The 27,463-nt window shown below is 37.2% G+C and overlaps 1 protein-coding gene across 1 annotated transcript; it reads left to right on the top strand.

Annotated features, from left to right (window-relative positions):
- Window positions 1-3,975: 3,975 nt before the first annotated feature.
- LOC128862123 (uncharacterized) lies at window positions 3,976-26,880 on the top strand. Its single transcript, XM_054100575.1, has 3 exons — window positions 3,976-4,244; window positions 9,070-9,259; window positions 26,719-26,880. The coding sequence occupies exons 1-3, from the start codon at window positions 4,037-4,039 to the stop codon at window positions 26,870-26,872; spliced, it is 552 nt and encodes a 183-aa protein (XP_053956550.1). The 5' UTR covers window positions 3,976-4,036; the 3' UTR covers window positions 26,873-26,880.
- Window positions 26,881-27,463: the final 583 nt, after the last annotated feature.

The following is a 27,463-nucleotide window of genomic DNA, read 5'->3' as shown; positions in this document are numbered from 1 at the left end:
CCTCTTAAGACGGAGTTCGCCCTATTCGCGAGGAAATATAAAATACCCAAAGCTCAATTTCCCTCAATGGAGGGCACTACGTTGGTGCTTTCTAACAACGTGAGGTACCTAGGTGTAATCCTTGACAGTAAGCTACGGTGAAAGTCTAATATTGAGGAAAGAGTAAGGGAGGCAAAAGATGGGGCCTCTTGCCTAGTGTTGTATTTTGGCTCTATAATACCATAACAACGCCAATTTTGTTATATGGAGTCATTGTCTGGTAGAACTCACTGGAGGCGATGACAACGGTAAAGAAGCTGGAGAGAGTTCAAATGTCTGCGCTCATTGGAATCAGTGGGGTGCTTCGAACTACTCCTATTCTGGTGCTTAATGTAGTGTCGCTGCTCGTACCGCAATCATGCTGAGAGGTTGGGGTTTCAGGCTCGACCTTACTTACGGGCACTCATGTAGCATTAAAAGCTCTGAGTTCATCTCTCTGACAACGGATAAGTGTCTACCCTCGCTTAGTCCAAGCGGAATTTTCTTCATCCATATTCCATCAAGTACGGAGTGGACTGGGTGCAACACTTGGGGATAGAGCTTGGTGAACCTGTTCACTTGAGTGGGTGTCCTCACGGGTCAGTATCCGCGAGGTATACATGCAATGATACTCGGAATTACTTCGAGTCCGTTTTGCGTCAGCTGTATGGAGGATGATAGCCCATCGACCGTCTCTTTGATAGCGGCTACCATTATGTAATAACCTCGGGCGGGTTCGGTGAAAAAAGGTTTATTCTTAAAAAGTGCTTTCGGGCAAAATAGTTCGGTTAGGTTTAGGTGGTAGTCGGTTTGTACGACCAACTCACTTTGATCTTACAGGTCCGTTGTGATACTATTGTGCGATACGGGAACCTGATTCATTTATCTTCCTGAAACCATATGAGGTCTTTATGAAGCGCAGAATTGACCCAATCACCCCGCCGGATAGTTCCGTAAGAGAATTGAAAAAGTATCAGCCAAGAAAACCTGCTCTGATTTTAGCTAAGGCTGGCCTATTGCAGAGGAAGTGAAGCAAATTTAGAGGTACGACATATACGGACTTAAAAAATTCAAAGTTTCTGAAAATCGTTTTAAAGTTGAGCAGATATAAATAGAAACCCGGCGGCCTCGGTGGTCTAGCCTGCCATCCTAGATGTTGTGGGTTCAAATCCTACGTAAAGCAGGGTCCTCGCACTTTTGCAAACTTACCCATTTTCCCTGTTTTAAAAAAAAACGAAAACATCTCATTCCTCAAACCCATAAGCTTATCTTTTCCATCCTTACTTCCGCGCAATAGTCAGCGCATTATTTGCATTGTGGCTGCTAAAACAAGCACAAAACAAAGAAAATCACACAGCTACACTTTGTATCAGTGGCGCCAGCAAGGTGCCAGCAGGCAACCGCGGTAATAGCGCAGACACACCAAATTTAGCGAAGTCCTCAACCGTCTGTGCAATCCTTCTGGCAGAAAAATGTGAAGCACAGATGGCGCTCAAGGCAGTAAGAAGACGTTGTTCCTAAGCAACGACAGGTGGGCATTCCCACTATTTAGGACTGGTAGCGACAGGCTAATCACTTACACCGTCCGAAACTGGGAAAAAACCATATTATAAGTTATAAATTTGTCTCGGATAATCATCAAAATTTGACAATATTTTCTTGAATAATTATGCGCTTCTTAAAATTAAAAAATTAAAAAAAGGAATGCAAAAAGAAAATTTAAATATCTTACACCCCCTCTTAAATCTTGTCTCATAATTTTTCTTAAGTTAAGTTTTGATTTTAGTTTGAATTTTGTAAATACTTTTGCTCGCGGTTTTACTCCAAGCTTACACATTAACGTTACTCCAATTTCATAGATTCTGTTTTTAAACTATTTAACGATTTCGGAATATTAACTATAAAACAAACACGGTCGATTTATTAGAAATCATACAGTAGAGCTTGACCATTTTTAAGAGCATTTGGGCATTTTTTCACTGGCAGTATTTTTTCTAAAAATTTCTTTCTTTCCAAAATAGTTTTTCTTTCCAAAAATTTTAAGTTAAAATTTTTTACTATCAGTTTTTATTTAAGGATATATGAACTGGTTTTTTTTTCTAAAAATTTCTTTCTTTCCAAAAATTTGAAGCACAATTTTTTTTTATTATTTGTGTTTATTCCTTAAAAATCTCTCTATGAACAGTCTTTGTATATTTTTGTGGCACTAATTGCAAATATTCACTAAAACAACTTCCTCACTACATCCTTGTAAATTTAGCTATTCACTTAGTACATCTCTTCACCCATCATCTGCGTGAAAAATTGCTTGAGTCACTGTATATTCGTATATTTCATGATTTGCATATCACGTCTCATCGCATTTGAATATCAATATCAGCCAGCGGCATTTATAGTAGGGTAGGTCTGGGCACAAATACAAGAAATGCGCACAAAGCAAATCAGTGGTAACGTCGCCCAAGTAACAAAAGTCAAAAAAAAAAAATAAAAAGATACTAAACAACTGACCAACAAATATTCGGCAATAGTTCGTGTGTAAACAGCCCAAAGGCAAATTAAAATAAGCACCAAAATCACTTTCACTTGCTGACCATGCAGCTGAGGTGCTCATGGGTGGCCGCGATGTGCTGCTTAATCAAACGTAGCGGTTAATGCTATTGGCTTTTTTAGTTTAGCTGCTTCTTTTACTTTTTAGTTTATGCTTTTGTGTTTTTGTTGCTTTTGTGTTTTTGTTGCTTTTCTTTCTGTTTTTGTTTCTCTGACTTTGCATTACAAAACGGAGCTTCCGCGATGGGCGCTTGCTTGATTTGGTGATCGGCTTTTTGCGCCTTTCTTTGCTGCTGCTGCTTGCCTTTGCATTGGACTATGAGTGGCAAGCCGCGCTTACAGCAATAAGTGAGCAAGTGAAATAAAGAAAAATAAAAAACGGAAAAAATTAAAAAAGTGAAAAAGAAAACAATAACAACATAAAACCAGCCGTTAGCGTTTATTGGTAATACATAACAACCAGAAATGAAGAAGCGAAAAAACCTGCCGCCAGTTGGCCTGCAAAAAATGTTGGTCAATTGGCTGCAGACGTTTAATTGCGCTTTTCTCTCTTGCGCGCTCTCTCTCTCTTTCTGGCTGGTTATGCTCTTGTTTACTCAATTGCACCATCCAACAACGTCCTTCGGGCTTAAACGCTTTAAGGTTGTTTTGTGTTGTATTTCTTGTTTAACGGTTTTGGGAATTTTTGGCCTAAAGTCGCGTAAGCCTGTTGACTGACATGGCAAAGCGAGTTTTGGTTGTGTCAGCTGATAGACGACAGCCGACAGCCGAAGCATTGAGCCGCTTTTGAATAACTATCAACCACAACTACCGTATTTGTTGTTGTAGGAATTTTGTCAGCTTGCACAATTTTTTCCATGCTACGATTTTCGGTTTACGCTTCACTCCCTTACACTGCTGCTGTATACTTTATTTATTTTTTAGCTATCCATTTATTTACACATTTTGGGTTTTTCGCTTAAGTCTTTCGTTTTAATTTTCGTGCCATATTTCATTTTGTCGCAGCTTTGGCCTGCATACTGCCTGCCTGGTTGCCTGCATTCCCGCCTGCCTGCTAGCCTGCATGTTGGTGTGCACATAGCCTAGTCGTATCAAAGTCAGTCAGTCAGTTGACTAGCCCAAGACAAGTCGCGCGCCTCGCTGGTAACTCCAAAGCTGTTCCACTGCAAATCTTTTGACGCACACATTCCGACGCCGCGTCTTTTTGTAATTGTCGCGCGCTTTTGTAAATTTACACCAACTTCGACATTCATTATTTGTCGTTTGCTCAAACAAACAATCAGACAGACACGGAAGTCAACGTCGTCTTCGCTCTTCGTGTTTCGCTTAGTGTCAGTGGTATATAAGCCCAGTGCCGCTTGGTGGTTTTGTATATTTGCAAATTTTTTTCTGCTGCGGAAGTGTATTGATTTAATTAAGTAATTTTTGTTTTTGTTTTAAGTACAAAAGTTAATTGATTTACCAAGTGAAAATGAAGCTCAGTCAAATTATATCATTATCGCTCATACCAACGTTGTATGTGTTGTTTGTGTTATTGCTGGAGTTTGTGGAAGATGCTGTGGCACAAAATCCTGACCCACTTTTCCAGCTACCCGTGCAATTGGTGGGCTTTCCAGTTATTGTGTTGTCAGTGCGTTTGTCGCAATTCGCTAAAAAACTGGCCTACTCGCTGAATCCAAGTAAGTTGATTGAGGAGATGGAAGTGGTTGTGTAACAGTGTCGAAGTGGTTTGATATGAACAAACAAAAGAAACAGAAATAAATATCGGAGTAAAGACATCCACATTTTTGTGGCAGAAATTTTAATACTACTACTCACTCAGCGAGAGAAAAGTTTTTTTATTAATTAATAAAAAAAAAAAATATACTGACTGTAACTGGGCTCAGTGAAAGTGAAATGTGTGACAGTGAATGAAATGCGACACAAAGGAGTATTTAATGTTAAGAGATAAAGTAAACTAAAATCTAATGGTAAAAGGTTTAAATATCTCTCAGTTGAGCTTTAAGCTTTTGGTCCATTATTATCTTTAGAGCTTTTTTTATAACTTTGGCTGCCAGTACTTTTGAAGTAAACAATAGTCGGGAAAGTTCTGATTTTTTTTCGAGGACATTTTTGTTTGTTCTTGAAAAACGTGTACCACAGGCCTGGTGCATATTAATGAGAAAATAAATAGAATCGAAATATTTCCTATTGTTTTTTTGTTTTTTTAATTTCCATATTTTTTATAAGAATTCCGCCTATTCTACAATAAATGCCATTTAACTAAAAGTTTGAGACTATGTACAAAATGCATTGAAATTTAAGAAAAAATTCTCAAGAAAAAAATCGAAATTCAGAAAAAATCTCATTTCTTATTTTTTGTAACTTTTATAATTTTTTTTCATAAAAATATAGCTTCTTTAGCAAAAAATTTCATATAAATTAAAGTTTCAAACTGACCGAAATTGTAGAAAAAATTCTCAATTTTCGTTTATTTAATTCTAATATTTTTTTTATAGAAATATGGCTCCTTTTACAACAAATATCATAAAAATTAATGTTTCAACTGTGTATAAAATTCATTGAAATCCCATAAAAAAATTGCCAAAATGAACGCAATTCTTGAGCGACTTTAAACTTTCACTTTATTGCCCCAAAATTTAATTTAACTACATGGTTAATGGTTAATGGTTGTAAAGGGTTAAGGTATGGCTCTTTAGCACTGCGACCATATTGATCTATTGTGCACCCTATGCTGTCTATTGACTGTTAAGTATGCTTATAAATTGTACCAGCTCCTTCTGAGGCAGTGATTGAAGGTCTTCATCTGTAAGCATGAACTTGTTTAAAAACCTTTTCCTTCTATGCGTCAACCCCGGACATTCGATAATGAGATGTTCTATAGACTCCTCATCTTCGCAGCAAAATCTGCAGGTGCTGGTGTTAGTTATGCCTAATTTATGTAAGTGTTTGTTGCAGGTGAAGTGACCCGTGAGGGCGCCTGTGAGAGTGCGAATGCTCTTTTTGTTTAACGTGAGGGCCATGTTAGCTCTTTTAGTGTTGGAACTTAGGAACTTTTTGGAGTGTCTAAGACCCTCTACGTTGTTCCAATGCTGATTTAATAGAGTTTTGGCCCAGTATTTTACTTTTTGTTTCAGGCTGTTTTTGTTGAATCCGATCATGGGACTACATAGGTGCGGTGAAGTTTGCATCTACCCCTTTTTTGGCTTGAAAGTCTGCCTTTTCGTTGCCGTCATATCACTCATGTCCCGGTACACAAATTAAAGAAACATTGTTTTTGGATGCCAGATTATTGAGTGCCTTGTGGCATTCTAAGAGGGTTTTTGAGTTGTAGGTATAGCTATCTAAAGCTTTTAGAACTGATTGGCTGTCCGAGAGTATTTTGATCTTTACTCTCTTGTGGTTTCTACCTGGCATGATGTTTGCTGCATCCATTATTGCGTATAGTTCCGCTTGGAAGATGGTGGTGTCCCTGAGGAGAGTGAATGATTTGTGGATTCTGGGCCCCATTACTCCTGCTCCTACACCATAAGGTGTTTTTGATCCATCAGTGTACCATTTTTCTGAATCATCATTCATCCATTTTGGGTTTGTTTTCCACTCGATCCTCTCAGGAAAGGTAACTGTGTATCGTTTTGTGAAACAGATGGTTGGGTCAATGTGGTCTGAAACTTGAGCCATGCTCATGGTGGTTTTGATTTTAATTAGGATATTTAGGTGACCGGTGAGGTTGCCTAATTTGAAGTTTTCTTTCATGTGTAGCATGAGTGCTTGCGTAGCTGCTTCCTCTTGGATTGCTATATGAAGTGGTGGGAGATTAAGGAGTGCTTCCATGCCAGCTGTTGGGGTAGTTCTCATAGCCCCTGTGATGCATAGGCAAGCAAGCCTTTGTACTTTACCCAGTTTGGTTAACGCTGTTTGTTGGATAGATTTGCTCCACCATACTAGTGCCCCATACAAACCTCTTTGAAATTGAGAGGAATTATTTGCGCTAAGTTTGAACATTTTAATGAAAAGTCACAGATAAGTAAATTCTACCACAAATTCACGTAGATTCTACCACAAATAACTTGGTTCTTTGGAATTATTGAAATCCTCTTTCTCAGTAGATTCTATGTATTCTATGGATCATGAATACTTCTAATAGTTTCTACAGTTCAATGTTGCTAATGCAGGAAAGTAAGACCAGTTTGCACATACATTTATTTATAGAATCCTACTTGAAAGTACTACTGTTGAATTTAAGTGCCAAGTAAATCATTACGAGCCTCAGAGTTTAGCCAAACGGGCCTCTCAATTTGATAACCTTCGATTTTAATTCATCAATTTAATACTTAAACTATAATAGTTATTTTATTTTTTAAGCTATCTGTTGCTTATCATGCGAGTACAATCATTCTCTCACACATACTCAAGGCTTCATCTCACAGCTAAACGTAGCGAAAACTATGTAAAATAAATAGAAATAGCATTTGAGCTTTTTCTTTTAGAAAAAAAAATTGTACTCTTACAAATTTAAAAAAGCGCACAAAACAATAACTCTAATTACAACAACTCTATCTGTTGACATCGAATAACCCCCAAACGTAGCCATTAGCCACAATCAGGCTTCCATTATAAAGTTTTTAAATTTACTCGCACTCGTACCATGGCAAAATGTCTCCAAAATGTATAAATTGGCTTACATGACGAGCAGCATATCTCGTAGTTGTTTGTGTAATTTCATATTGAATTCAATTGCTCATTTGTTGTTGTTGTTTTTGTAGTAGTTATTACGCATGCAAACATTGCTTGAGTTGTTTGATTCAGTTTTCGGTACATTTAATGGAGTCAAGGCTGCGCTCTGCAGTGCATGACTGGTCAAATGATTGACTGACGTACTGAATGACTGATTTACTGAATAGTGACTGCTTGCAGTAGAGTTGTGAGCAGATTTCGTATGCGCAGAATGTAGTTTGCGCTAGTTTTCCAATTGTTGGCCGCATTGCGTGTATACTCGCCTGTGCGTGTGTTGGCACCGGCAAGGGCTACTTAGGTACTCATTTGCGCATAAGAAAATAATTTTATTGAAGCTGAAGAAAATACCACTTTTTAAGTGTAAGCAATTTGCTAAATATATGCCACTGCAATAAATATTTCAGAGGAATCTAAATATAAAATAAAGCACAAAAATATTTTTTTGTTTGCAAAATCGTGACATCTAATTCATTCAATTAATTAATGAAGATAAGTGGGAAAAAAATAAAAATAATAAACCACTTGACTTTTTTTTTTGGAGTTAAATTCAGTCAAGAAGCGGAACAAAATGATTTATTTACTTAAGGACGAACAAATTTTTAGTATTATCTTAAAATTGAAATTGAAATTTGAAAAGGTCGAGCCAAGGAGCATCAATAGATTTTGTGGCTCCTAAAACACTCAGGCTAAAAAGCCTATTGTATTTAGAGTTCTGGAAAGCGGATAGATAGTCAAGGAGGGAAGGAGAAAAGTATCAGAGAAATAGATGGGAAAGAATAGAGACAGGGATAAAGGTCCTGTGAGGATTTTCCAAATTCCTTGGCATACCTCTAAATATCTTCCAGTTTTAGAGAACGAATATTACTCATTCTCACGGAATCCAAAACTCGTAGCCGTGCTCTAGCAAATGCAGTACACTCACAGAGAAAGTGCTCAGTGCTATTATACAGGGTAGGCCATATAGCGTAATGACATGTCAAATGTGCTCAAAATTTACTTAAAGGTTTGACATTTACGAAATGGGACGCTATACGCTTGAACGAAATTGGGAAATATTGAAAACCTATTTCCAAAGTGGTGAGTCTTCTTCTTCTTTTCTGATGAAGCTCATTTTCACATCGGTGGCGACGTCAATAAGCAAAATTGTCGGATTTGGGGCTCAGAAAATCCACATGTTACTGTAGAGAAGCAAATGCATCCACGACGAGTCACCGTTTGGTGTGATTTTTGGTCTGGTGGCATCATCGGGCCTTTGTTTTCGAAAATGCGCGAGGAGCCGCGGTTGCAGTAAATGACGAGCGTTACCGTGACATGCTCAACGAGTTGTTTCCAAAAATTGAAGAGGATGACATGGACGACATTTGGTTTCAACAGGACGGTGCAACTTGTCACACTGCCAAAGTTAAAAGTTAAAGTTAAAAGTTAAGCGATGCTTTAAAACACGAAATCGAAGTTCCCATTCATGAAATTGGAGCCCAAACAATCGAAAATGTGCTTAAAAATTGGGTTGATCGAATGGCCTACTGTAAAGCCAGTCGTGGCAGTCATTTGAACGATATTATTTTTCATTCATAAATGACAATGTTCAATCTTCAAAATAAAAAAAAAAAGTTTGGAAAAATATTGATAATTTTTTTTTTATAGCCGATTCAAAAAGCAAATTTTACATGGCCCCTTACTTTTGTTTTAAGTTTGGCTCACTTTTATAAAAATTTTATATCTATATTCTTTTACTTTACTTATTTTCATTATTTTTCTCCCTTTCAGATACCTATCGTGCACGCACCAAACGCGAAATTGCCGCATCAGCCGCTTATGATGCCGAATTAGCACAAAAAGAGATCTTGCGGGAGTTCGGTCCACGCGCTTGCATACTGGAGGAGCCTTGCCGGGTGCACGCCTCACGTCCAGGTCGCTTTGGTGCGCAAGAGCATCCAGCATGGAATGAAATATTGAGGTGGGTAAATGTTTAAATCTCTCAGGTAAGAATGTGGAACTTTGTTTACGTGCACTCAAATTTTAGCTCAAGCGAAAATGGCAAAATTTCGGAAAGCTGAGACAGTAAAAAATATTTTTTGGATGATTTTTGCTTGCAGTAAAGAAAAGCCAAACTATTTTTAATTATCTCCAAATATTAGCTAAAGACAGATTGTTAAGCCATCTATCAATTATCTGGCATCACTTTCCCAATAAACCTGTGTAGGTGAAACTAATTTTTTTAAATAGTAAATAATAAAATATTTGTTGGCAGCCACTTTCATCATTATGACAGAAGTTGCTTCAGTCTGATTATTTTTGTTCTTGTAAAAACTTTTTTGTTAATTATTTTTCGAATCTTCCGAAAGTTCGTGTTTTGACTATTTGAAATTTGAGCCATTTTGGGAATCAGTCGCATTTTGATGGAAAATTTGCTTAGGATGATGTAATCGAGCTATTTGATTTTTCATTTATTTATTTATTAGAAATTAGAAACTGAAATAAAAAAACAAGACGATCAACAATTTATTTCTCATCTGAAGCGCTAGTGGTACAAATGGCCAAATGACATTCTTTTCTTCGAATTTTCGAATTACGTACTTGTTGTCATTGGATTTTTCCATTGTTCAAAAAAAAAAAGTAAAAGCGCCCAACGAATTTTTTCTCACATAAAACATACGGCCGAATTCCATTCTTTCCTTTGATATATTTAAATCACTAACCAAATCACTCCCTGTATGCCTCTTTGTTCTCTGAGGCTCAATCAGGCATACCGTCGCTTTCATAAGACTTAGGTTGAGCTTCATGAGATCGGCAAGTCTGTGAGCGGTCCTGCTGAAGTACATGCACCCTATCCAGTAGTTAGCGGAACTTTCATGGATATATGTATACATATGTGATGTTATGAAATTTCGTCATTTCTAGGCAGAGTTCACATAGGCACAAGTTTCTTACCTCAATTCTGTTAAAGTACTACTCGTTCAAGAGCAATCTATTTATGCTACTGTAAGCCTCTTCTATTTGCCATTTCCCCGCTCGCTATCTCTTTGCTAGATTAACTTAACGAAAAATTTACATGCGAAAGCAACAACAAAGTTATCGAGTAAGATTCGCCGCTAGCGCGTTTGGTTATAGCTCATTAGGCCGCTCTGCCTTAACAGCACATGTAATTTAAGGCAGTTGTCTTCTTGCGTTGCCACATACGAGTACTATATGTTCATTTGCTTCATCTATTCGCTACTTGCTAAGTCTTCTCGAAAAAAGAGGCCTTGTATATGGCATCAAGAAACATTTTGGTTGCCGGGCGGTATTAAGATTCTGTCATAATAATAATGCACGTGGCATTCCCAAGTACCGCTGAATAATTTTTGTGTTGTGAATAATTTTTGCTCATTATGCATTGCTGAGTTTCAGTTGAAGTTTTTACCAAAATAATTCTCAAAGTGTTTTGCTGCTCTTACTGCTTCTAGGAGAGCTTTTTCCGAAAAATGCTGATACATTTCTTAATTCACCACTTGATTATCATACAGGCGTTTTTTAGTGCATCTACTTAAGTCTTAGTTGAAACTTCCTTCGCGTCTTCTAAGTTTTTGCTTTTTTAATATTTGCCCCTATCTTACCTTCTTCGCATGTTCCTGAACTTAGCAAATTAAGTTTTCTGCACTTGTCATTTAGTCTAAATGACTCTGTTCGCTCATCGCCATCTGAGTCGAATGCATGTTTTCCAATCAGACACGAAATCAGTTTTTATTTGCGAATTGCTAACTCATCTGTGCATAATTTAATGTCTTGTTCGCAAAACGTAATCGCTTTCGCTACCTTTTCCTTTCTTTTGCTTACGACGACAACAGCACATGGGGTAGTTGGTGGAAACTAGCAAAAACACAAGGCACAATGTGAAGAAAAAAATACGAAAAGGATCTGAAATGAAAAATGCTATAAATTGGCAAAGTGCATGTCATTGCGTCACTAACCGAAATCGGTTATTTCAATTTACGCAAACTTGATTGAACTACAAATGGGAAGATTTTTCTTGCGCCAAATTGGAGTGGCAGTGGCAGCAGAGTGCTTGAATGAGAAACATTAGTGGAGATAAGTTTTGTTAAGAGTTACCAATAAAATTAAATGAAAATGAAAAGATACGAGTATTCTATTAAAAAGTTTGCGTTCTTGAGCTGAGTTTGGAAAAGTACTCATAAATGAGTGCTGATGATAATTTCAATTAATTAATTTTAAAATATTTTGAAAAAAATTTTTTAATTTTCCTACATAAGTATGCATTTATAATAAGTGTATATGAATATATATACAAAATAAATTATTGCAGACTCAGCGTTAAACTTGAGGCTAAAAAATTGTTATAAAAAACTTGTTGATTCTTTGAAGCAATATTCGTGTCTGCTCGATAAATTTAAAGACGATCCTCTCTTGCGTACTCAGCGCTCAGCATGGGAATGGACTGTGAGTTACCCGCTCTAAACCGTATAAATCAGACTTTAAACTTTGTGCAAATCTAAAAAAATTGCAACTTATTTTTATCGAAATTACTGGGTTAGGTTAAGTTAGGTTAAATCGCTCCCCAACCAAGGGTCCACTTGGATAAAACATCAAAGTCGTCCATTGTGATGCCATACAGTGGAAAAAACAGATGGGGAAAAACAAAAACAAGAACTGGCGAGGAGGGAGGATGCTGATCAAACGGTGACTAATTACTTTAACCATTTCATTATCCTCGAAATTTCGAACTTTTCAATCAGAATTTTTAGAAAAATTTCCAGTAGGTAGCCTTATAGCCAGTGAGTGTTGAAGTAGCTGAAAAATCGCGTTGGGTTTCGGCAATCGCGTTTGCTACCGCCGTTGGGTGTTTTTGTCATACAGAGTTTGATTGAAAAGTAATGAGCCTTACTTTCTTTAAGCAATTTTATTAAATCTTTTGACTTATACAACTATTCTTCAAAATAGCGTCAATAAAACGCTGGTAGCGATCCTTCCACTGCAGGAAACATTTTTTAAACTCATCCGCCGGAATCGCGTCGGCTGTCACAGTTTTTTGGATCGCCTCGATGGAGTCGAAACGCCTCCCCTTCAGCTTTTTTTCAGGCGCGGGAACAAGAAGAAGTCTGGAGGGGACAAGTCTGGGCTGTAGGGAGGGTGGAGAAGCACCGGAACCCCCATCTTGGCCAATGCAGAGGTGCAGAGGAAGGCGGTGTGCGCCGGCGCATTGTCGTGATGAAGGGTCGGGCTGAACCCGGGCAACGCACTTTTTCAGCCGAAGGAGCACTTCTTTGTAAAATGCCGCGTTTACAGTGCTTCCTGGAGGTACAAACTCCTTGTGGACGATGCATCGAGTAACGTTGCTCCAACGATCGCTGCATTTTCGCCACTGAAAAATCTTAACACACTTTTAAAACAGCTTTCACGCGCGGGGCGATGTTGACTGCACCGCTGTTGCCAGCGAACTGCGACCGGTTTCTAGTGGAAGGGGAAGGTCCAACGATCAATTTCCCTCACCAGCCGATTCGGTTGATCGCTTGGCAGACACTCCGCGCGGAAAGGCTCATTACTTTTCAATCAAACCCTGTATAACCAAAACCAAAAAGGTCGAGTATTCGTTATATGGACAAGACCGCCAACACAAAAAATTAACAATTCGTTATATGGACAAGACCGCCAACACAAAAAATTAACAAAAATTATCGAGAATTTTGAGCCACTTCAAATATAAATGTGCTTTATTTAATTACAATTTTCTGGACTATAAAATTGCATACCCGTTTTTTGGATAAAAAGTTTTAAATAATAAAATCTTTAATAAACTTTGACACTTAAATTTATATGGTAGTTGTTGCGGAATTAACCACATTTTTACAAAAAATTAATGAGAAGACAGAAACAAAAACAAAAACAAGAAAACATCTTCAAAACTATTCAAAATGTTGAGGCATGGTGTTATGTATAGTTTTTTCGTGGGCTGGAACTGTATATAATGAGATCATTCAGGCGCACGGAATTTAAAAATGATTATATAAGGTGGCGCAAAATTTATCACCTTATCGGAAGATTTATTACTTTTGCAAATGGCGTCGTTCGTCAATCATATTTGGCATTTGTGAATTAGATAGCTGCAGTATACAAACAGACCAGCAATGGAGTGCGTAAGGATCAAAATAAAGATTTCTTCACTCAAAATAATTTTTTTGCCTTTAGTAAAAAAGTTATTCAAAAACCAAATTGGATGATTAATTTTGCGCCACGCTTCCTGATGAAATATGAGTCCACATACCATCATTGAAATTTGGAAAGGCGTTAGAGGTAGTCAAGGCTCGGAAAAGTGATGATTTTCAATAATTTTTTTTTTGCTAGCACAGCATTAATACATCATGTTTCGATTTCACTTTAGCAAAATTTCAAAAAAAAAAATTGATAATTATAAAAGTTATCGCTGTCGTGTGGAGTCCGTTTCTCCAGAAACTGTCCCTCGCGGTGATCATCACAAGTCCTTTGAGATTCATCTAAAATCAATCGAACAGGAAAAATTAGTTTTCTTAATAGATAATCTTGGGCCTGATCGTAGCTTTTTTTCAAAATTAACAATATGGCGGCCTCAGCAAATATTTTTCAGATTTTCGAGAAAAAAACCGACAATTAATTGTTTAAAAAAATCGGAATTTTTGAAAAAAAAAATTCCTTTGATCAGGCACGAGTTTTTTATGTTTTTCAAAAGAATATAAATTTTATTGAAATCTACTAAGCGGTATTTAAGCTACAGTGATTACCAGTTCAAAAAATATAGTTTTGAGAAAAACGCATTTCCAGTTTTGCTATCGATTCCGGAGCGCCCAAGTGACCTTTGTTAATTGTTGAATAACTCGAAACGTATTTATCAGATTCACTTCAAATTATCACACAATATTTTTAAGATATTATACTCTAAGAAAATGCAAAACAAATCTAATTTTTTGAAAATTCTGACTACCCCTAACCCCTTAATACAACGGTCAACAGCTGCAATAACTTGCCAACTCTTCTCAGTTGACCCAAACTTTCATGCTTTTCATGCTTCAGAGTGGCTTTAGTTTTAAAAGACTTTAGGGAAATTGCTTTTTAGCTATACCTAATAATGATCAAGAGGAAGTCACAAATTTAGTGACCTGCCGCATGGAAATTCGCTGTAGTATCACGTCTAAGTCTTCATTGCCTTGTCAGCAAGTTGTGCGATGTCCCGCATCCACATTTTTGCCTCATAGGCTGTAATTTCTTTTCTTTTCTTTGTAATTAGAATGCTTGCGTTTGAAAAAAATGTTTAGCAAGATACAAAAACTTCACCATTTTCTTCATCTTCCCCATCTCCTAAAAGCTTCACATATATTACGGGCTGCAAGTTTGCCAGTTGGGGTTAACGTTTTTCAAGTTTTTCTTAGCGGAAGATATTGGATGTATTGCGAAATCTCAGCACGCAGAAGTAACAAGAAAAGTTAATTCAAAATAATAAGGGCAAAGTAAAATTTACATGGCTTACATGGACATGATGGAAAGAATTTGTGATGAGTAAGAATTATAGCGCTTGCATATAGTAAATTATGCCGAAAAGTTTCGATACCAACTACCAAAACCGAAAAAGCAACGAGTACAATAAATGCTTGCTTCAGAAAAATAGAATCGCGAGTTATCTCGCAAGTACAGGTATCGAGAAATCACTCTCAACGGCTAGAAAAAAATTATTTATCATCTGGCGTTGCTTGTTCAGGACGAGACGTTCAAACTTCTCATCTGAGGCTTTGTTGCTGTTTTCATTAGAGGGTATTTTTACGTGGCGGGTCCCAGCGCACAACTATCTATGTTGGAATGCTTCGGTTACTCACGTTGGCTCGCTCCCGAACGGGTGTTCGGAAGCTACCCAGAGGATACTTGGGCTAATCCCGGAAGTTGTGGCTACACCCAAGTGAATGGCGATCAGTAACTTTCCCCACTTGCGTGGACTTCTACATATGGAACCATCCTCCAGAAGCGAATGTTAGTCTCACACAAACCTATTTTGTTGCGGCGGCGCTCTTTACTTTTTTTACCTTCCAAAGAACTTCACTCTGGCAGTACAATAACGCTAACTTTACAAGTGGCAACTCTGCACTTCGCGAAATCTCAACTTTCTGGTAATTGACTTTTCTAAAAGTGCGCGCTGTAAAAATGAAGTTTTACTGTATTTCATTACAACTCATTCAATTCATTTGCGAGTGAAAGAGCAAATAATGTTAAAAATAGCAAGTTCAAGTCATTGAAAATTGGCAAATAAAACTGGCGAAGAAAAGCTGAATGACTTTTCATAATGTTACAAGTTGTTGCAGCAGCAAAAAACAAAAAAAAAAAAGTGATTGCTTGTACGAAACGTAAAAATTAGCAAAAGAAAACATTTCGTGAAGAAAGTCGATTTTCTTTTTATTGTTTATACTCTGAAACGTATCCCTACATTTGCTTTTTTCTATTTCTTTTCTTATTCTTTTGTTCTCATTTGCTGTCTGTTGCACTAATGACGCCAGCGATCGTAAAATTTGGCAGACGTAATGTTTACGAAATGTGCGTTACTCATACGCCATGTCGTCGTCCCAATGCTTCAGTGTACACCGTGCGCGTATTGTAGCTTTGGTACCCTAAAAGTATGCTACCATTGTAGACAATAATAGCAGCGCCACTGACCTTTGTCAACACGTTCGGTAGTGGTGCAGTGCAGTGCGTGCGTACAGAATAAATTAGTAAGTTTTCCCTCGAGATTTTCCCAGTCGATAAACAAACGAATGGCGTAATGAAATAGCCAAACAATAGCGGAACAGCAGTGACTAAGGGCAGTACATGCAAAGCTATTTTCACTTAAGTACAGAAGTATATGAATTGAGCGGAGAGTACGGGGAGTTTTAATAACTTTGCAAAAATAAAAAATAAAATGAAATGGTAGAAACAAAAATAACTTGAATGCGAAAAAATTGTTCTGAAAATGCACAAAAGCAAGCTTTTTAAGCATTTCCCGCCACTAGACAAACACAATTGGTCACTCACAAATTTTATTTGGCATAACTTCTCTTCAACTTCTGCAATTTGTCTTGCATTACAATCGCACACACATTCAGACAAACTCTTTTTGCATAATTTCTTTGTAACAAATTTGTGATTGCAAAAGTTTGAGCGAATAAATTCCATTTGACCAACGAAATTAAAACGACAGACAAAAAATCTGTTGAAGCAGTTCGCTCATAGAATGGAATTAAAACTAGATTTACATAGTAACTGCAGCATTACTCGGTGTCTGTGTATTTGTATGTAGCTTTAAATGCGCCCAAGTATGTGTTCCTAAAAGTGTATGTGCTTATGTGCGTGCAGTTGCTATTTTTCGCAAATTTATGGCAGTTGTGCACACTTTTGTGGCGAGATTGCGTCAGTGCACTGCGTTTAATGATTTCACTTTGCATTTTTACGTAATTTTTGCTGCTTATATCTCTTGTTCACTTTGTGGGGAAAACAATTTGCGCGCCATTGTAACCCTTTTGACCTTGACGGAGTGAATCAGATGCAGTCGCCTGTTAATGAAGCAGGAAGTGAAAAGAAGTAAAAATACAATTTTTTTGAAAATAATATAATTAATATAAATTTCGTCTGTGGAAAGTGGCTGCACTTTTAATGTAAATTTCTAAAAAGTGGAAATTTATATATAAAAATGTGGCTGTTAGCAAACTCTTTAACTTTTTATGATATCATATATATTAGAATTTTCTGTTTCTCGGGCAACTGAATATTTTTGAATATTTGTGGGATCATCAGGAGACTAACCTGCAAAAAACCAAAAAAAAAAATCTTCTAAGCTACATTTCTAAGTATTTTTATGCTTACCACAGACATAACCGCTTAAGCTTAATCTTAAATTATATTTTGCTTTACTAGAGGGTGGCCATAGAAGAATGATAAGAAACGAAATTTAAATAGAAAATTTCCCTATGCCAGATATGAAATTGACTATGGCCTTACTTTGAATACCAAATCCCCAAAGCTTGGTGATAGCACAAATGGCTGTATCGGTAATGCTGGCAGTGTTTTGAGCGGCTGATTAAAACGTTTTTTTTTTCAATTTAAATCCAATTTAATTTATTTACTTAGCTAAGGAATACAATATTATTCTTACTAGCTAAGCAGTTATAAATCAAATCTATGAGTTTTCATATGATTTAGGAAAAAGTTCATCAATGCCGCTCCAATAAAAGAAAAGTCGATATCTGTGACCTTTTTTGATAACTTGGTCCAATATATGCGGTTTTATTCCGCAAAAAGCATCTCGAATGTTGGTTTCAAGTTTGCTCAGAGTATATGGCTGTGTTAGCACAAATATAACTTAGTTTGAATTGAATGTAGCCCCAAAGAAAATCATGCAGTGATGCCCAGTCGCATGATTACGACAACTAATAGATGAATACACGCCGTGAGTGATCCAGCTGTTAGGTTAGGTGGAGTTGTTAAGTTTCTCTTTTAAAACTAAGAGCGTTGCATTCCTTACCTGGCATGCAGCATCGTTCCATTGCAACCAGATACGCAAATAGAAATGCTGTCGAGCACTGAACACAGAAAGTTGATTAACATCGCTCTATACCGAAAATATTAGACAATAATGGTGCATTCTTCCTTATTTTGAAAGAAAAGGTGCATGCCACAAGCTGCAACAAATAGGATGCATTGATGCTTGGACAAGCACTTGTGGAGTGTGTTCGCTCTAGTAGTGGCAATTTTGCATGCTGCTGAACTTCGCTTGAGAAGATGATTTTTTGTCCCAAATCTTGAACTGCTTAGTTACAACTGAGCCGAAATAACGACAATATTTTTTTTTTTTTTTGAACAGTTGCATTATTTTTATTTTATTTGTCAGAAAAAACTACAATACAACATATCAAATCAAATTATTTATTAGTATACCTAAGAATGAACTTATCAGTGTGACTTTAGACTAAGAAAATCTACCATAGACCAGATATCTACGATACACCAAGTCTTGGAAAAAGCCCATAAAAGAGAAATCGGTGTGTGCCAATTTTAAAGCTGCATTAACGGTACAAAAATGAGTTGCCTATGTGCCGCAATGTCTGAATTTGGTATCCCCGCAAAAGTAATACGGCTATGCAAAATGACTTTGCTTAATATCAGGAGCGCCGTCAGAATTGGCAAGGACCACTCCAGGCCGTTTGATACCAAACGAGGTTTGACTCGCTGTCGTGTGACTTCTAGAACCTGATGTTGGAAAAGATCGTGCGAGCCGTAGAACTTAATCGCTTAATCGCAATTGTTGGAGTACGCCACTGGTATTGACACCATCGGATAAATAAGCAAAGCGAATGGGTCTGGTAGTGAACAAGGACAAAACGAAGTACCTCCAATCATCAAGCAAACAGTCGGCGCACTCATGCATCGGCACCAACGTCACTGTTGGCAGTTATGACATCGAGACTGTAAAAGACTTCGTTTATTTAGAAACCAGCATTAACACCGTTAACAATGTCAGCCTGGAAATCAAACGTGGAATATCTCTAGCCAACAAGTGTTACTTTGGACTAAGTAGGCAACTGAGTAGTAAAGTCCTTTCTGGACGAGCAAAACTAAGACTATATAAGGCTCTCATAATACCTGTCCAGAAGCTTTAACGATGACAACATCCGATGAGGCATCCCTTGGAGTGTTTTAGAGAAAGATTTTGCGAAAGATTTTTAGACCTTTGCACTGTGACGACGGCGAATATCGCAGCCGATGGAACGATGAGCTGCATGAGCTTTACGACTACATAGACATAGTGCAGCGAATGAAGAGCCAGTGGCTGCACTGGCTGGGTCATGTCGTCCGAATGGAAAAACGGCTGAAAGTATTCGATGCGATATCAGTTGGTGGTAACAGAGGAAAAGGAAGGCCTCCTCTGCGTTGGCAATATCAGGAGGAGAAGGACTTGGCTTCACTTGGTGTGTCCAACTGGCGGCGGTTGGCACAAGAAAGAAACGATTGGCGCGTTTTGTTAACCTGGACCAAAATCGCTTAAGCGGTTATCGTTTCAATCATAAAGAAGAAGAACTAAGAAGTCAAATGAAATTAGAAGAAGTAAAGTGGGATCGCCCAATAGATTTGTTAATAGTATTGAATTCGATCAGAACTTTTATGATTCCTTGCATTCCTTGCTTATAGAGTACTTGTGTATAAAACGAATATGCAAAAATCTAAATTACGAAGCACTCTAGTTGGTGTTTTAAGATAGATTTGCTGTGGAAGGTAGGGCCAATCTGAAACTTCTTGAATAATATCAAACACGAAAGATAAAGGCAAAGGTGGTCGCTAAAACTGCAAAGATTTTATTGTAAATTGATAAGTAGGCATCTAAAATGGGTATATGGGGTCATGAAAAGTAAGAGTACGATGAGCAAAGCCAATGAAAAATTTTTGGGTGTGCTCAATTAGAGCTACGCGAAAGGCATGATAGGGTCTAAAAATGAAGGATGAGTATTCCATTTTAATACGAAAAAATGATGTGTAGAGCAGTTTAAGATTATAAGGACTTCTGCATTCCTACGGGCTGAGTTCCACACATTCTAACAGGCGTCAAAAGATGCATGCTGAAATGGCAAACTTTACTTAATATGTGTGTTAACAGCTGCGGGACTTCATTGTTAAAAGGATTTCACTGTTGAAATATACCAATTGGAAAAACAGTCATTCCTTCAAGCCATCCTTTATTTTCTGTTTTTTTTTTGTGATGGGCATCCAAGTTTTTTGCGAGATTTTGCACCGTGTAACTGCTATCTATTATACATATATTTTGTCGTGGTTTCCTAGGGCCTTCTATCCATTGCGTAAGTGTAAAAGCGTCCTAAAGCCTAGTCCTTTGAAGCTATGATAGTGAAAGTTGCGCGAATTCTGCAGAAGCTGCCAATACAAGAAGGTTTTGCTTTGAATGCCACAGGAATAGATTGTACATTGAGTGTAGAAATAATCAATTATATGAATGCATGGATTGAAAATGAAATGCTTTGCAGCGACAGCCCCACTATTTAAATGCCTCACCTCATTTAAAAGGTGACATCTAAAAGCCGATATGCCAAGTTTTGGACCTTAGCCGAATTTGTTTAAAATTGTCAGTTGAGTTGATCGTAGCAATAAACAGTTCTGGTCATAAAAGGGAGTTGAATTGAATTGTGGACTGCCGAAATTTTCCAAGCACTCAGACAATATTACCCATTGTTCGAGTATTGGTTTTAAGACGGATGATTTAAATGATTGGGAAATACAAGTGCGGTAGGGATTCACTGTTTTTAGCAAACTGCCCAGAGTTTTTTCAAGACTCTGAGCAGTTAGTTGGGACAAAAAGAATCTATTTTTATTATTTATTATGAATTAGGCTTAAAAAATTTATAAAAAAATATTCGCTCAAGACACTGGAAAAAATAATGTAGCTTGTCTATTCTTAACACACACATTCGAACCAAAAATGTCCCATCAAGTTCAACCGAAAGCCGATTAGGGCCAGAGAAAAAACGTTGTGCTATTCTCATTCTCCATATAAAGTGGGCACAGTGCATCGTCGTTGTTGCCTATGGTGCCCATTTGTTATTCCAAATAAGTTTGCCACGCAATTAGTTTCATCAGGTCTCATAACTTACCCTTCCTTTCGCTGAATATGAATTTTGCTACCACACTGGTCTTTCAGGAAAAATTTAGTTATTTTTCAGCTGTCAGTATTGCACCAATAGTTATCATGACCTGGTCCCGCTTTTCGTGGAAGCGCCTAAGCATCGCAATTCCTCAATTCATTACCCAGTTTGTGGGCATGAACACCGCAGTGCCCACACATCCATATATGTTCAAGTTCATTCCACTTAGTAACGGAGGTCAGTCCCGGTTTACATTTCTGGGCTATCATTGAAGCATGGTTTCTCCGGCCTTTAGAACAGCTTGGCTGTCACCGAAGATACTGATTTTACGTACTCCGCAGCTTTCATGTATCAGCCAGTTCATTGCCTTGAGTTCATAATTTCAAGTTCACTCCACTTTGAAAAGCAGTTCAGCCTCGACTTACATTACTAGATTATTTATGAAGCTTTTAAGACTTTGCGTCCGCTTTTTAAAACTTTTAACGCTGCTTAGCTGTCAGTGCAGATTCTGATTTTATGTGCTCGCCGACTTTCGGTAATTATTCAGCCTGGCATTTAATTAAGAAGCGAATACTGCATATTGAAATGCACTACTTAAGCTGCTGCTTCCGTTACTCTGCGTCTACTCCTTCTTTCCCAATATCCTCATAAGTAGCTGAAATACTAGAGCCACTTCAGTAGCTTTGGTTTTTATGCCGTTAGGTTGCGAAGCCACTGCCTTTGTATTATGCGGCATTTTATGAGTCACTGCTATTTTTTCGCATTCATTCCACAATAAAAAACAATAATGTTTCCCCACAGTCACTTAACTATTATATGATACGCGAGTATTTGTTACTCTTTTATTATTTTTATTATTGTTGCTTTAGCTGCTACTCAGAAGTTATTATTTTTTAATCTACTCAGGTTTTTTTGTGCTTTCAGAATCAGCACAGCGCAATTTTCATTGCCATTTCACTTTGTTTGCGGAGTGTATATTTACCGTTAGGAAGTAGAGTATCCAGGCTTTTTTTTACAATATTGTGTACAGTGGTGAGCATAACTGAGTGCACGATTAGCTTAATATTTTTATGTGTTTCTAATATTTACAAGGACTTTCGAAATAGAATTTTTACAATAGTTGCATTTCTTTCCTAATAATTTTCACTCGTAAGCCAAATATAAATCAAATTTTTATGCTTTATTTAAAATGCAAAAAATACCAACAAACCTTTATTTAAGTTTTGAACTTTTGAATTAGAATTTTTAGAACATTTTTGGGTACTTAGTAAAATACAAAACTTCAAATAAAATTTACCTAAATTTCTAACTGGTTTATGGCCCTCGCCTTATTTGAAATGCTGTTTTTGGGGTGTTTCTTTAAAAACGTGTAAAACGAAAACGAAAAAATGATTTTTCACTTTTGTTTCTAGTATTTCTATTTTTTGATTTATTCTTAAAAAACAAAATTTTTTTTGACCATGCAAGGTTCTTTCAAAAACTTGTCAGCCTTCAAAAAATGGTCTTCCAAAACAAGATACATATGTCGCTGGCGACACGGACTTCGGGACTCACATGTGTCTGAAATCAAAAAGACAAAAAGGTTCGTGTTCAGTGTGAACGCCGTTATCCTGTGAACTACGATTTATAAACAGAAATGAAATATGACAAAATGGCGGACGCTCAAAGTGAACAACCGTTTTTTGCCCCTTTTTTACTTTAATGGTCCGCAAAAAAAAACAAAAATTTTGTTTTCCAAATGATCGTAAATCATACGATAGCGACATCACTTCTGCATCATTTCATTTTTATTTGATCAAAATCAATTCAGTCAAACCGGCTATATTTGTATCCATTATCCAAAAGACGAAAATTTTTTGAAGGCCGACAACTTTTTGAATACACCTCGTATGACCAAACCAGAATTTGTATTTTCTAATAATAGATCAGAAAATTAAATACTCAAAACAAAAATAAAATATCTCTTTTTGTTTCTGTTTCCTACATGCTTTTAAAGCAACACCCAAATAACTCCATTTCAAACACAAAGTTCGACAAATCTTTTGGGTACTGAGTAACATGGCCTATAATATTCTAGTAAAGCAAAGCCAAATTTTAAGCCACTAAAAAATAGCTTGGACTAAAAAAAAAAATTATTGACGGCTAGTTGCACTTTATTGCATATAAAAAAGAGTTTTTTGTGAAAGACAATGCGGAATACTGTTTGCAAAAAAAAAACACTAATTAAAAAATCCCTCTCAGTTGCTCTTAGATTAGGTTAGGTTTGGCAGCCGCAACGCACATAGAATTGTGAACCGCGGGGGCTGAGCTAAATTTCACTCTCCATATTAAACCATCCTGAGCTTTTGACAAAGCGTAAAAGGTTGGTGATACCTAAAATGTATAGATTATCTATATTCGTTAAGAAGTAGGATTTTAAAAATCTGTTCCTGCTTCTGGCTGGAGCTGGCCATGTGCAAATCATGCGTGCAAACGCTTAATCTCTTTGCATGATTTCATATGAGACAATGTCCTGTGAGGGCCCCTACTAAGGTCCTAATTTGAAGTCTACTCAATTTTATAAAACTCTTGGACATACGTAAATTTAGCCTTGGGCATGTTTGCCTAGCAATTTCATAGGTGCTAACGCTAATCCATCTTTGATTTGCAGACCTGATTAATGCATCCTTAACGAGAAGCTTACAAGTTGCGAGAGGTATCTCCATAAAATTATTTATGTCTGGCATACAGGTACCTTTTCTTGCAAGTTGGTCTGCCCTACAGTTCCCTGTTATATCTTTGTGGCCTGGAACCCAGCATAAGATTAAAGGATATTGTTTGGCCATCTCATTTAGAGATTGGCGACAACGTAAGACACTCCTTGATATTGTTTGGAATGCATCCAGGGCTCCTAGGCCAGCTTGACTGTCTGATAGAATGTAGATATTCCTTGATGATATTTGTTTATCTTTAGCCATTTTAAGGCTTCATGAATAGCGTTTATTTCCGCTTGAAAAACACTACAGTGATCCGGTATTAAGGACTCACTAATAGAAAGCTCTTCGCAAAATAACCCTGATCCTACACTGGTGTCCATTTTAGACCCGTCCGTGTAGATCTTAACGGGTGTGTTTTGTGTTGGATCTTCTTCAAACCATTCCAGTCTAGAAGGGATTTTCACTGAGAAATTCCTTTCGAAGCAGAGTATGGGAGGGTATATAATCTCAATCATTAGGTTTATCCATATAAGAGTCTAAGATGGTTTAATGTCCATGTGAGACAGTCTTCCATTATGAGCTCGCTCTGAGCCTTAAAGCGAAACAAACCGCTGAGTATTTGCAGAAGAGATCCAGGGGTGGCAGATGTAACATGGCGTCGAAAGCCATGGATGGCGTGGTTTTCATGACGCCACATATTGCTAATTCCGCTGATCTCTGCATCTTACTCAATAATAGAGAATATGTTTTTTTCTGCATGCCACACCACCAGACAACATTTCCATATAGAAGAATGGGTCTGACGACAGCAGTGTAAAGCCAATAAGCAACCTTAGGTTTAATTCCCCAGGTCTTACCGAAAGCTCTCTTACAGGCATGAAAAGCTAGGTTCGCTTTCCTCACTCTTTCTAAGATGTTTGACTTCCAAGTCAGTTTCCTATCTATGGTTAGTCCCAAGTAAATACTTGGTTTCTTCCGAAATCACAAGAGCTTCCCCTTTGAGCATAATTGGACTTAGTTGAGGGAGTTTGTGTTTCCTAGTGAACAATATGAGTTGTGTTTTGTATTAGGTCTCTTAATGTAGATACAAATTTACCAGAAACAGCAATGACAACATCATCGGCGTAAGCTATCACCTTACAGCCCACCGATTCCAGTATTAACAGAAGTTTATTTACAACTGCATTCCATAGAAACGGTGAGAGGACTCCACCTTGCGGTGTACCTCTACTTACCAGTCTCCTGAGCACCGATTCTCCTAGTTCCACTTCAATGATTCTGCTATTTAGCATTTTGCCAATGAAGCCTACCAAGCCCGGGTCTACCTCAAGATCAGTGAGTGCTGCAGTAATTGAGAGAACAGCTTTACACCTGCAGAAATAATCGAGGAAATAATGATAGGAGAAGAAAAATATAATGCCGTCGCAAATTTCGTTTAGGATAGTAAGCAGAAAAGGAGGCGTGAAATGGAAATTTATGCTGAAGAGCATTAAGCTTATGTTTTTCAATACAGGCGACCGTCGTCGCATGGAGAGTTTCTGAATGTGTTCTTCTTAGGACGTCGTCTTGGACCTCTACCTTGAAGCAATGCGGAAGCAGTTCCGGGTTCGAGGGAAAAATCCCAGAGAAAAGGAGACATGTTTGAAGTGGAATTACCACATTTTAAACCCAACCTTACCGCCAAAGAAAAAAAAAATAGAGAAAAAAACTCCAGTTCGCTTATCAAATTTAAGATAGACCTGGATTCGGCTGCGCGCTTTTGTCTTCCTTCTTTCTGCAACTGACTGAGATTTCTCAACCTTCTCTGCGCTACAGCGCCATATTCAAGGAAAACGTGTATAGAAATCTCCCTCCATTAGCCAAGTTACTGCATATTAAACACTTTCCAAAAATTCGGATAAAAAAGTTCTAGATTTAGATAAAAATTTTTTGAATTTTTTAAATTTTGTGTATGTTAAAGTTTAAGAGTTCGATTTATATGGGTTTTCATTAAAGAATGAAAAATATCAAAAAGAAAAAACATTAAGGGGTTACATGGGTTTCGTTGGTTCAAAACATCGATTTTTTTTTTTTTTTTGGCTTATTAATTTCTACAACATTTCAGGAATATTATCCTAAATTTTCAAGTCGATCCGAATAATAAATTCGGAGATACAGCCTTTGGAATGTGTGCGCTCCAACCCACTTTTATTGTTACTCAAAACTTTAAACGCGGTTTTCTCGGAACTGTGTTTTCAAAGTCGGTTGTCAAATGTTCTCGAAAACTACTCAACCGATCTTGATGAAATTTTACACACGTGTTCGAAATACAATTTAGTCGTGCTTGAACGAAGGATTTTGTTTTTTTTTTCAATTACAACTATTTAAAAAAAATAAAATGTCAGCAAATTTGACCGAATTTTTCATTTTTTTGGAAAAATGCCTGCCAAAATTCCAATTTTTACTTTTTTTTCTTTCCTTCGTTCAAGCACGAGTTTATGGTCTTAACTAAAGCACTTATTTTTGTTTTTTCATTTTTGATGAGTCTGTCAGGAGTTGATGAGTCTGACAACGCGGACGCACCTTTTTTCGAGGGGTCACCGGAAATGACATCACAATGGAGGAGTTTTATTTTTTTGTTTTTTGAGAATTTCAGAAATTATTCTTTAAATATGTATCTATAAGACAGAAAAAAGTTTGAATTAAATAAATAATTTTTTACATAGAAAAAAAAAATTTTAAAATAGGCCTTTTTTTACCCGACGAAACCCATGTAACCCCTTAAAAAATGAGAAAAAAAATTTAGCTCCTTTAAAAATCATCATCCAGTCAGTTATGCTCACCACTGTATGCAACTACACACACATATATATTTACATACTTTATTTGGCTTGTGTACTTAAAAAGCTATGCAAAGCTTAATTTCCTTTTGTTTCAACATTTATTTGCTTTTATGCTCATTGCTCGACTATTGTCATATTCCTTTGTTATTGTACTTCTTGTTTGTTTGTGTGTGTGTGGGTGGTGTGTGCATGCATTTGTTTTGGTGCTAGCATTTAATTCTCTTTTTTTAATTATTTCTTTTTTCTTGCTTGCTTCCTTTGCAGAAACTACAGAGTTCAATCAACCGGCATGAAACAATGGTACCTCCTCTCACTCTACATTGGCGATGCAGTGCGCGATGTGCCACTGTGTCGGCACCTGGCCAAACGGATGCCATGTCCAGGCGTTGGACCATTGCCGCCACCGCAACCACGTTAAGTCAAAGTCACCATAGACAAAAGTAAAACCAAAGCTATGTAAAATCAGTGTGAAGTTCCAGTGAGTGTACCAGCTAGCTACGCGCTGGGAGTTGACGGCGCTTTGGCGTGGGAGCAGGGCGAGCTGCTACGTCAATCATGGAGCGAAATATAAAACGCGTACATATATACATATTTATATATACATTTCTTTGCATTACTTACCAAACAAAGTCAGCGTACATCAGTAGATCACCCACATTACTCATTACCGTTTCAACAGAGTGCAGACATTTTTTCCGACGCTCTTTTTTTTGTTTGCTTTGCATTCCATTTTACTTTATTTTACTTTATTTCACTTGTTTCTGCTTTGTATTATCATACCTTTTCACATTTGGCACATTTGTGCTTTGCATGTTTGCCAAAGTTTTTAATTTTCAAGCCAACGCAATTGTCATGACAAGCAAATGCTATACTTTATGTATGCATGTGTGTGTGTGCATGTTAGGGTGACTCACCCAAAACTGAAAAAGTTAAAGTTTTTCCAAAAGAGTTGTGAAATCTATTATACTTTGAGATTTTACTCCAAGTATTGAGCAACAAATTCTATGCC

The sequence above is a fragment of the Anastrepha ludens genome, chromosome 4 (assembly GCF_028408465.1).
Source record: "Anastrepha ludens isolate Willacy chromosome 4, idAnaLude1.1, whole genome shotgun sequence".
NCBI classification, from domain to species: Eukaryota; Metazoa; Arthropoda; class Insecta; order Diptera; family Tephritidae; genus Anastrepha; species Anastrepha ludens.
Note: the sequence above shows the minus strand (reverse complement) of the source record. Positions and strands in the feature narration are given on the sequence as shown.

Excerpts from the sequence above, each read along its gene's own strand:
- LOC128862123 (XM_054100575.1), top strand. The coding sequence starts at position 4,037 with ATGAAGCTCAGTCAAATTATATCATTATCGCTCATACCAACGTTGTAT. Across the intron at positions 4,245-9,069 it reads GGCCTACTCGCTGAATCCAA|ATACCTATCGTGCACGCACC; the intron begins GTAAGTTGATTG and ends TCTCCCTTTCAG. Across the intron at positions 9,260-26,718 it reads GCATGGAATGAAATATTGAG|AAACTACAGAGTTCAATCAA; the intron begins GTGGGTAAATGT and ends CTTCCTTTGCAG.